Here is an 11,532-nt window from a genome sequence, read left to right as displayed (position 1 = left end):
CTTTCAAAAATCTAACTCACACACACCCATTTAGACAGGTGAAGTAAAATTTTCTCATATTGAACACTAAAAGTCTTGTCTAAATTACTGAATATATATATATATATATATATATATATATATATATATATATATATATATATATATATATATATATATATATATATTATCATTATCATCATCATCATCATCATCATCATCATCAAGCTGGGGTCAGTTTTATGAGTTCTATATTTTCGTTTGTCTATCTACGGTTATATCATCATCATCATCAAGTCTCTCTTTTATTAGTAACCTTTTCACAAGAGTCGTGATACATGCTCAAACCATATTAAATGGCATTCACTCATTTTACCTTTAATTGATTTGTCTCCTAGGAGTATTATGATATATTGATTTGTAATTTTATCCTCTCTTAACCCTAGAGATATATATACTTTGCCTTTTTGTGGCTGCTTAGTCGCCCAACATTCAGCCTCATATAATAATGTTGGACAAATAATAGTCTTGTAGAAATGTCTTTTTAATCATAAAGGTACGTTTTTATCACATACCATGTTACTATCATGTCTCTCTTTAACCCAACCGGCACTAATGATATTTGTGATTTCAAAACAACCATTTTATTGTAATATAGACCCTAAATACCTTGTATTTTTATAACATTACTTTCACTGGTTTCTGTATTAAACTTGCATGCCATATATTCAGTTTTTGTTCTACTAATTTTTAAACTATTTTTTCTCTAGTATGATCTTTCAAAGTTCTAGTTGTTTGTGTACATTGTCTTTATCTTCACTAAGTATTATATCACATGCGAAGAGAATACACCAAGCGATTTATGTCTGAATAAAAAATGTTATTTCATCTATAACTAAATTAAAAAGTACCTTCTTTTCATATTTTTGAATTTTTTTAGATCAAACCTTATGTATGTAATCTACATAGTTTATTTAGTAGAAAATAAATTTTGAATCATGTGATTACAGATTTCTTAAGGGCATAAAAAATTAACAGGTCACAATATTCAAAAAATTTATGACTCAATAAATCACATTTTGAAATCGAAATATCATGATCTAAGGTCTGAACCTTATCAAACAAACCATGTTGAATATATCTATATGCTAAAATTGAGTCGGCAAAGCCTAAACTTATGAGTTTTAGCTCAATAGTTCCATGCATTCAATAGCAAGAAATACTAAAGAGTAATGTGTAGGTTGAAATTGTATATGTACAAAGATTTACCATGCGTTTGAGAGCTTCCTAAGGACCGTATTTAAGACAGATTCATCACGAGTAGGGGGTGGCAAAATCTGACACTACCCGCCAACCCGCTTCTTAGCCGGGTTCGGGTTTGGCTTAAATGGGTTCGTGTCGTAAACGGGTCGGGTTCGTGTTAGGGGTATGCCAACCCGTCAACCCAGCTGACCCGTTTAATAAACAGGTTAGGCGGGCGGGTCAACCGGTTTACCTAAACCCGACCCGCCAACCCGTTAATCCGATCCCAACCCTGACCCGCCCGCCAACCCACTTACCCGTTTACTCGTACCCGACCCGCCAACCCATTTACTCATTTACCCGAACCTGACCCGCCAACCCGCCCGCTAACCCGCCAACCTGTTTACCCGACCCGACCCATTTATTAAATGGGTTAATCGTGTCGGGTTACCCATTTAATAAATGAGTCAGGTTCGTGTTTGCCACAGCCAATCCGTTTAATAAATGGGTCGGGTTCGTGTTGAGGTATGTTGACCCGCCAACCCGCCGATAAGACCCGCCAACCTGCCAACCAGACCCGATTGCCACTCCTAATCACGAGCATATATTCTTCTTGTTTTAATAGCATCATTAATATTTGTTTCTCCAATTCATTTATGTTTGCAATGAAAAGCTATAAACATCTATTAGACTAGATATATAGTAAGGAATGGAAGAACAAGATTTTAGAAACAGACAGCGTGCCGTGGGATACTCTTGATGATGACGACGACAACGCCGACGATTGTATTTAAGGGTGTCAACAGGTCGGGTTTGGTTTGGACCCATGTGAAACTAAACTTGGATTAGATTTTCAGGTATGGTATTAGATTTGGACCTAATTTTAAGGGTTCATTATAAGAAAAAACATACCTGGACCCGATAAGAATTACATGAACCAAACCCGGACCATACCTGGTAAAACCATATTGATCACTTTTACATTGAAAATTTGTGGGTCTTAATCAGAACTCGAGTCAGGTCCGGGTCTGGTATAAAATTTCACAAACTATACCCGGGTTCATGTATTAATCGGACCTTTGGGTTTGGACTTGAGTCTTAATCTAATTTTCTTATTTATCACCGTACCCGGACCCTATAGGGTTTGGTTCGGGTCATAGTAAACCAGGCCCGTTGACACCCTTTAGTTGTATTTATGCCGCTGAGGATTGCTGAACTAATGGCGATTGGACCTATCATTAATGTTACTATCTGCTTTTAAATAACATCCCCGATAATTCGCTTCAGGATTCTATGTCCGGATGCAGACAAGACAAGGCTCCTGATTTCACCCCGTCACGAGAATCGGATCTGGGTCCACTAACCGATTCGTTTCAACAATTTTTGAAAGAAGCATTTCAAATTTGACAAGATTGGTGGGGGGACGTGGGACCCATGACAGTTATTTTTATTTTTTTACGACGGTGATAGGCTTCAATGATTTGCTGATTCACCAACTCTGAACATGCCCCCCACCACACGTGTTAAAATATGCAGTTCTACTTTTTTTTTTAACTTTTCTTTGTACGCAGAGAAGCACACGAACAAGTTCAGAAAAGTGCAAGACCATTTTACCTCAACTAAATCATGCAATTCCGATTTTACCTTTCTCAATGAACCAACATTGACTCGACTCGGGTGGTTCAAGAGGGAGGTCGTCTCAGTCTAAGTCTTCTTTCTTTGCTTTGTTCTCATTGTCAATCCATCCTGCACAATAGACACCAACAAAAGTGAAAAACACTGGAGTTCATGAACTTAGTCATGCTTCATACGATGCTGATACTGAACCAGACACCCGAGTTCAAGAACTTCGTCACACTTTTTGCGAATGTTGAACTTTTTTTCTTTAGAGAAAGCTGGGGTTAATTAGGCAGACCCCTACCAGTTATACAATTATACCATTGAGATTCAAACTTGCAATGTCTCAACATAAGGTGACCTGCACTAACTGCTCCTGCCAGAGAGCCCACCATTGGTTGAATAGGGGAATTTTACTTATTAAGGTGGTCTGTTTATACTGCTCATCAAAATGAACCATACAGCATGAAAGTTGATAGTCCAAACTGGACTGGACCTACACTCTACTGGATGTAAAAATATGGCCCAAGAACAGTTGATAAGACAAGACTCAAAACATGACCAATCACATCACAATCATGATTTGCATGGCCAACCTGACTTTATCTTCCACATGATTTTTTCTTTCTTTTTATAATCCAAGGAAAAAAAAAACATCATCCACATGATTTTCAAATGATGGGCAACTCCAAAAAATAACTTATGCAATTCACTTTAATCTTTTTTTGTTTTCAAAAAAACTTTAATATTTCTTATTAATACCAAGTATTCTTTATTGTGGTTTTAGGAGTATTTTATGTTGAGCTTTTAAGGGCCCGTGCTTAGGACCACGATAGGTTGAATCAGATCTCAGTGCTATGCTGGAACACAAGAAAACAATATCACTAGTAAAGAAACAAACCGTGCACAGGAACACAGATGGTATCTGGTTCAACAAAACAGTCTACATTCACATGGATGGAGAGAGAGTACAAAGAGCTTTATCACTAATAACCAATGTCATAAGCAAATACAAGCTAGAACTAAAATAAATAAGAGAGCACAAAACTAACTACACCATAAACCTTCATTGTCTTCAAATACCAAAAAGACACGATGTTATGTTTCAGGTGGGCCTAGGTTGGGTTTGGAGGCTTAGGAGGGCAGGGTAGGGATAAACAGTGAAACATAAGGCAAAATGGTTGAAGGGGTAGGTGCAGTTTGGACCCGGTAAACTTACGTATCGAATGTTGTTTCTGTCTATATTTGAAAGGTTCTGGTCAAGGGTTCTAAGGACACCTAAAATAAATGGAAGTCATTTGCTTGTTGATGATCGAAACAAGTATGTCTCTGCAGACACGTGCATGGTCATCTGTGTGAATGCTCTGGGGATTCGCTTTTAATATTTACATGGGGCATCTCTATATTTGGGCAATGATTATTTTGAAGGGCATAAAGGTTGATGTTCCCAGCTCTGGTGTGATCTATTTTGATGTGGAGCAGCCACAAGCAGTTCTCATTGTCTATCTTTGAGACACCTCCTGAATGCAAGGCTGCCGATCATCTCAATGCCCCTGATCTCTATCAGGGAAAGAGAATTGCTGATGTTGTGCTGAAGGTATATAAAGATTAATTCTCCTTTCCCTTCTTTTTCTGGATTTTCCTTGATGATCTAGTTGCAGATGTGGTGGTTTTAATTTTGTTCTTTTCTAAGATGCAATTGCTTTGATCGTTAGTTCACCATTCATGTATTCTATTTTAAAATGTTTGTTTTGAAGCCTAGTGAAAAAATTTTAAGTACTAACTCATGCAGCATTTTTATTGGATTTATATTCCTTTTTTCATCATGGTTTTAGGAGTTTGGTCTCTTTAGTGGAATCTTGATTGTTTATATACAGTTAGACAATTGATGGGAGGCTGTCATCTGTATCTCTTAATCCCAAATTTCTGATTCACTTGATGGATTAAAATTTTTCTGTTACGATTTATTTGATATTTTTGCCACTGATTATCGATAAATATTTGTGTTTAATACTTCATTTATATGGTGTTGTATTTTTGTTAAGTTTTTACTGTCGTGAAATTGATCAATGCTATTCGAGCCCATATTGTTTTAATTTATTGTCCATAATATCTAAATTTTATGACGTGCTATATAGTGACGGGGAATATATTTTAAAAAAACTGTTTTACTGGCGCAAAAACGGCGCCAGTAAAAACATGCCTTTTACTGACACAGTTTCTGCTCCAGTAAAAAGCCCTTTACTGCTAGTGTTTTTACTGACGCAAAAATGCGCTAGTAAAAAAAGACTTGCTAGCACAATATTGCGCCAGCAAACAGTTTTTACTGGCACAATTTTGCGCCTATAAAAGATCTTTCTATTTTTTTTGGAAGATCTATACTGGCGCAGTTCTGCGCCAGTATTAACTTTTTGCTGGCGCAAATTTGCGTCAGCAAAAATTTATTTTTCCTAGCGTAAAGTTTTGTCAGGAAATGCATCAATCGCGGTACTTTCCTGGCGCTACTGCTGGTGCATTCTTGGGCCTGCCAGCAAAAACTATTTTTCTTGTAGTATTAGAAGGAAGATGATATTTACATATATATGATATTAACCCTTAGAAGAGATTGATGTGGTTATGTCTTTTCAATATATATATATATATATATAAAACCGTGGTCTTCCCAAGTCTCAAATATAGTAAGAAAAACTCGCTCTAAAACAAGTTTTTTTTCATAGAGCTTTTAAGACTAAAAAAACTCTTTTCCAAATGTTGTCCAAAGCTTGTCGTTTTGAAGAAAAAAAAAGTTTTTTTTTTCATAAGAAAAGCTGGGGATTGGCCCCTACCTTTATTAGAAATATATACAAAACCACAAACTGTAAAGGGATTTACAAAACAATATCACACTCCTTCAAAATGTCCCAATTAAGTGGCTTAAGCTTCCAGACTTTCTCCTCACGATGTTGTAATTTACAAAACAGGAGTAGACAAGCCTTCAGTGAAGGGGAGGACTCCAAGACCCTAATCCTTCTCTAGTACTTAGAGGAAACTCTGTCTGGGTGTTACGCATTGCCCCAGATTCGTTAAGGAGGATCCAATTTGCAAGATCTGGATCCAGTCAACTCAAGAGTCTCATATAGAGTTTACATCTTTAATTTGCTCCTTTGACTAGTTTACCCATTATAAATTATAAATATGTATTTGATATTCAATTCCGATTCAATGAAGTTAGAACTCTGATTCCTTTCTTCGTTTACTCCAGTGTTCCAGAGTCTTGAGTCCTCAAAGGGAAAACCATTTATTCCTCTACTTTTTCATATTTTCCATCAGCACTAGCCTATCACGAGGGATCAATATTCTCTCTCTTTCATGTTGGCCTTATTTGAAGCAGAGCCTAGCTAGACCTAGAACAGATTTCTCTCTTAGTTTTTTTTTTGCATCGAAACCTTTCCATCCCTTCTAGGGGTTTTCTGACAAGAATCCTCTACAAATGGATGCCATCAACTTGAGCCATCTGCGACCTCTCAAACCTGAACAACTGATAGATAAGAGCCCAACTTGGGTACCAGTTTTTTGCAAGATCCACTCCAATATGTCTATCTCCCGGAGTGTGTGTGTGTGTGTGTGTGGTGGGGTGGGGTGCTTCTGAGGTGAGAAATTTACCTCCAGCCATTACATAATGTCCTTCCATATTCCTGACGCAAAATGACACCTTAATGGTGTTACAACCATGTAAGAGGCTATGTGACAATCCAAATATTGTATCCCTATCGAGGAAATGATCTAAAACCTTGCCATCTTCACTTGCATCCTATCAACAAATGATGGGGTCATTCGGGATCGCCTCCCTTGTGACAGGGCAAAACCAGAGTAACTGTTATGTAAAACAGTAAAACACAGGGAAAGTCATGCGTACCCGAGACAGCCATGGGTAATGCGCTTGCCGAAAATCGGAGGTCGCCGGAGATCCATTGAGTCCTCAGCATGTCAAAGATGAAGGCGTATTCCAACCTACTTCGATCGGCGTCGCATGCCAACCCTACCAACACCATCCAATTAAAGTAAGATAATAGCTTGTGGTGATTTTCTCTGGGAACAAATTTTCCTTTCCACCTCCACGATGTGCGTCGTTGTATCAAAAATCGACACAAATCGGAGTGTGTGACAAATGAAGCCGTTACGGTTTGATGTTGCATAACTTGGGATGCTGATGTCAGAATTCGATGACTTTTGCACCAGCAGAAAGCTGGTTCTGATAGCTACGACAGGGCGAATTGACGAAGTTGGTTTGAGGTCATTTTATAGGCCATTAAAGAAAGTTTTGGGGGTGTTTCGGGCTCATTTTGTATGCCATGTCACATCGTGTGTGCGAGACTGCACGCCCGCAACATGAGGTATAAGTATAATTTTTCATGCAATAACCATTGGGTGTGATCATCTCAATACTAATGCACTGGATTCTATCAAAACTCTGAAGTTTCGTGTGCTTGAGCGAGAGTAATACTGGGATGGATGACCTTATGAGAAGCCTTTGTGTTACACTCTTTTTTAGTTTCGCAAGCAAATGGCTTTGTTAGTTTTCTTCTATCTCTCTTTTTTTTTCTGCCAATTACTGTCAAATATTCTCATTGAGCCCTCTGCATGTCAAAGATGAAGGCGTATTCCAACCTCCTTCAATAGGCATCTACCAATGCCGTCTAATTAAAGTAAGATAATAGCTTGTGGTGTTTCTCTACGAGAACAAATATCCTGGAGGAATTCCCCCCCCCCCCCCCCCCCCCCCAAGTCTTCCTACCTCTCATCCTTGCGCTCCCCTTCCACTATGACTGCCCTAGACCTCACCGGCGAAGCACTGCCTGTCAATCCACCCCCTCTTCTCCTCTTGAAGGACTCTTGATATCCATGAAAATGACTTTGTTAATGAAAATTATTAGAGGAGAAAAAAAAAGGTTAGAACACAAAAAATTGCATGTAAAATACTTGTCAAAAAAATATCTAATATGGATCATATTTACCAAATGCTAGGTTGGAAATTAAGTGGTATGGAATGGATCCAGATCCATTAATTCCTATACTATGATTTGATTGTCAAGGAAATCTCATATATCTATGCCTTTTTGTTTAACTTTAAAAACATATAAAATTGAATTAAACTCGAACATAATATTTACAGATTTTTGTAACTCATTTTTTTATGTCATTTTTTTCACTCATCTTGTCCAACGCAGAACAATATGTTTGGCGATTCAATTACTGCTGTCCATGATCCCACAGACACATAATCTTGAAACCACAGAAAGATCACCATACAAGTTTACAGCAAAGCATGGTTCAAAACATGAGCCGAGACATCTCGGTTCGGAATAAACCGAGACACTCATCCGGTACATCTGGCAGTAGAAAGATAACAACAGGGGTACTGTCGTCATTCAAAAATCGCGCGGTGATGGACGACTTTGTCTGCCCTCCTTTGGCACAGAATAGAACGTACGAAGACCAGATTTGTTTAATAGACGAAACTAACCCTAAACACATCACATGATTCGCCTGAACACAAACAAAAATATGAGGGTATTTTCGTCATAAAGAATCCATCACACCTTTAACGTAGTCTCTCGGCTGCCCCCCTTTTTTTAAACACCCATCACTCTCTCCCTCTCCGTCTGCGTCTCCGCCACCACCACCGGCCGGAGGCGGATTCCCGCAATGAAGAACCACCCAAAGATCAAGCAGCCACCTCGCACCCTCTTCTCCTGCGGCATCTTCGGTCATTGCACGGAAACCGTCCTAAGCCCGACCGCGCCACCGCCGGCGACGACCACCACCATCGCCCAACCACAACCTCCGGTCGCGCCGTCTCCCTCACTGTCTCACCGGCCGGAATCCCCACCTCCGTCGTCGTCTTCGTCGTTTTCTTCCTCCGCCACCTCACAGAGCTTCACCCAGTGGCGCTTCCCCCTCCCCAAGACACCCCTCCTCCACCGCCCGACGGACTACGAGCCACTCCCTCCGCCTCCTCCACCACCACCACCACCTTCGATGCCAGAATCCGCTCCGTCTCCGCCATCGCCGGCGCCCGATCTGGCGGATCTCTTCCACCTCTCCGAGTTGAAATTTTCCTCCGACTCCGCGGCCGAGAAGGTCGAGGCGCTACGCCTCCTAGAGCGGTCGCTCGTCCCAAACCCTCCTCCGGCATCCGGCGGTGGCACCGCGTGCCCCGCGGCGGTGATGGATGGGGTGGTGCAGATGGTGGGGGATGCGGGGCAGGCGCGGGCGGCAGTGAAGGTGCTCTTGGCGATCTGCCTGGCGGAGCCGAGTCGGCGACCGGCGGTGGAGGCGGGGGCGATCGCCGCGGTGCTGGAGGCGCTCCCTGGGCTGGGTGGTGCGGCCGCAGAGAGGGCACTGGCGGCACTGGAGCTGCTCTGCACGGTGGAGGAAGGGGTGGCGGAGCTTAGGGCCCACGCCCTGGCTGTGCCACTGCTGCTGGAGCTGGTGGGGAAGATGACGGGGAGGGGGGCGGAGTACGCACTGAGCGTACTGGCGGCGGTGTGCGCGGTGGGGCCGGTGGCTGAGTCGACGGTGGCGCCGGAGGGATTGGCGCAGGTGGTGGCGCTGGCGCTGCAGGGGCAGCAGTGCAGTGCCCGCGCCAGAAGAAAGGGGTTGCAGCTGCTCAGGGCGTTGCAGGAGAAATGGGGCCTCGAGCTTGCAGGGGATGGATGATGATGATGATGATGATGATAATGATGAGCGAGAGAGTGATTTTGAACAGCAGCAGGTCTTTTTTGATGGGGAGATTTCTGTCATCTCATGTTGAAGTTTTGGTTTTCTTTGGTAGTGTATGATGGGATTTAGTGGTCTTATGTAATTAACGGCAATCAAATTGATGATGTAGTGGTCTTTCTTTCGTTCTTTTTTTTTTAATATTAGCAATGTGGGGAATCTTTTTCGCTTGTGTGGATATGTAACATAAAGAAGGTTTGTTTGTGGACTATGGTGCAATCTTCAAAGCTGTTGTCTGTTGGTAATATTCAATTCATGCTTCTGTGTGGTGATCGTTAGAGGGAATGTGAACGCCTTGTGTATGTTTCGGAGACACAGAAATCAATCTTTTTTCTTTTACTTAAAACTGCGTAAGAGTTGATTTAGACCAAGTTCAACTTCATTGGTTGATTTAGAAATTGCAACTGTTTTTTCTTTTTTATGAGATCAGGCTCTGGTTTACATCTAGTTCATGTGAAATAATGACCTGTCATGAACATTTTTTCCGGCTTAGCCACAGGAAAATCCAGTCTTGGACACTCGTGGGAACATCGTTAAAACCCAGAGGTCCTCCTTGACTCAAGAGGTATACCCACAGCCTTGGCTTGTGTATGTTGCGATTCGAACTCAAGATGTTGGGGTTAACACAACCATCAAAGTTGCTCAAGTATCATACACGTTAATCAGCTCTTGGTCAAGAAATTAAGAGCTAGCACACTTGAGATCTTGGGTGGAGTAACTGACCTTTGTAGATCTTGTGCTATTCTACCACCCATCTCTCTCTCTCTCTCTCTCTCTCTCTCTCTCTCAATAGGCCAAGTCTTTGGTCAGACACAAATGCTTTTCTCAGCCAGGCTTTGATGCTTTAATAACACCTCATTTTTTTGCCTTTGGCTATTGAAAACAGGGGATCGTGCTTCATTTTATCAGTTTTGCCTGCTAAATGCAGAAGGAAGCACGAAGTTTATTATCAGGCATATTCCCATCATGTTTATTCTAATATGGTTTAATCCTTGGCACAAATCTTGTTCTTGGTGCTTCTTATGTTTACCTTTTACAAGATGTTTCATTTAAATATTATAATATTTTTTCACTTAAAAGCATCACTTATAGAAAGAGACTGAATCGCATCCTATCCTCCGGATTTGGTGAAAGTATTTTCACCGGTACGGACATCATCCAGGCCACCTTTGATTATTTTCAGATGCTTTTTTCAGACCCAACCCAGGACAGGGAAGGCTGAAGCAACTCCCCTTCTCGAGGCTATCAGTCCACAGGTCCAGATATCTTGAGAAACCCTTCACGGAAGATGAAGTCAAAGAAACACTCTGGTACTAGCCCTCTGAGAAAGCCCCGAGCCCAGATGGATTTCCATCCCATTTTCTTTAAAAACATTCTGGAATTGATGTAAAACTTTTTCATGCTGCAGTTTGTGGATGATGTGCTGGTCTTTGGTGTGGCTTCTCGTACACAGATCAGGCTCACTATTTTGCTGCTCAAAGCCTTTGAAAGGGTCTCAGGCCTTTCCATCGTCGAAGGTAAGTGCCTCCTGACCCTGCTAAACACTCAACCTGAGCACATTGCCTTTACCGAACACATTTCCGGGTGTAAAAGCTCTCTTCCTATGAAATACTTGGGTTTTTTCATCATCAATGGCAAACCCCCTGCTACCCTATGGGCCAAGGTCGAAGATAGGATAGATACAAAAATGCAATCATGGCATGGGAAGTGCCTATCTAAGCCTGGACGCTTGACACTCATATGTCATGTCCTAAACTGTATCCCATTGCATATGCTACGTCTCTTCTGTATTCCAAAAAAAAGTGAGGCAAAATTGGATCACCTATGCCGATCTTTTCTATGGGAAGGGCCTAGCCCTGCAAAAGCCTTGGTAGCATGGAATAGAGTCTCAACAATGACCTGCAGAGGATGACTCAGAATTCAGAAAATAGGAGC

The 11,532-nt window shown here is 41.3% G+C and overlaps 1 protein-coding gene across 1 annotated transcript; it reads left to right on the top strand.

Moving 5' to 3' along the window:
* Nucleotides 1-8,523: 8,523 nt before the first annotated feature.
* Nucleotides 8,524-9,764, top strand: LOC149814865 (ARM repeat superfamily protein). The gene has a single exon (XM_089990436.1). The coding sequence runs from the start codon at nt 8,524-8,526 to the stop codon at nt 9,535-9,537; it is 1,014 nt and encodes a 337-aa protein (XP_089846562.1). The 3' UTR covers nt 9,538-9,764.
* The last annotated feature ends 1,768 nt before the right edge of the window (nt 9,765-11,532 follow it).

Source organism: Nuphar pumila, chromosome 15 (genome assembly GCF_984573655.1).
Source record: "Nuphar pumila chromosome 15, dmNupPumi1.hap1.1, whole genome shotgun sequence".
Taxonomy (NCBI): Eukaryota; Viridiplantae; Streptophyta; class Magnoliopsida; order Nymphaeales; family Nymphaeaceae; genus Nuphar; species Nuphar pumila.
This window is presented reverse-complemented; position numbering and strand designations above follow the sequence as displayed.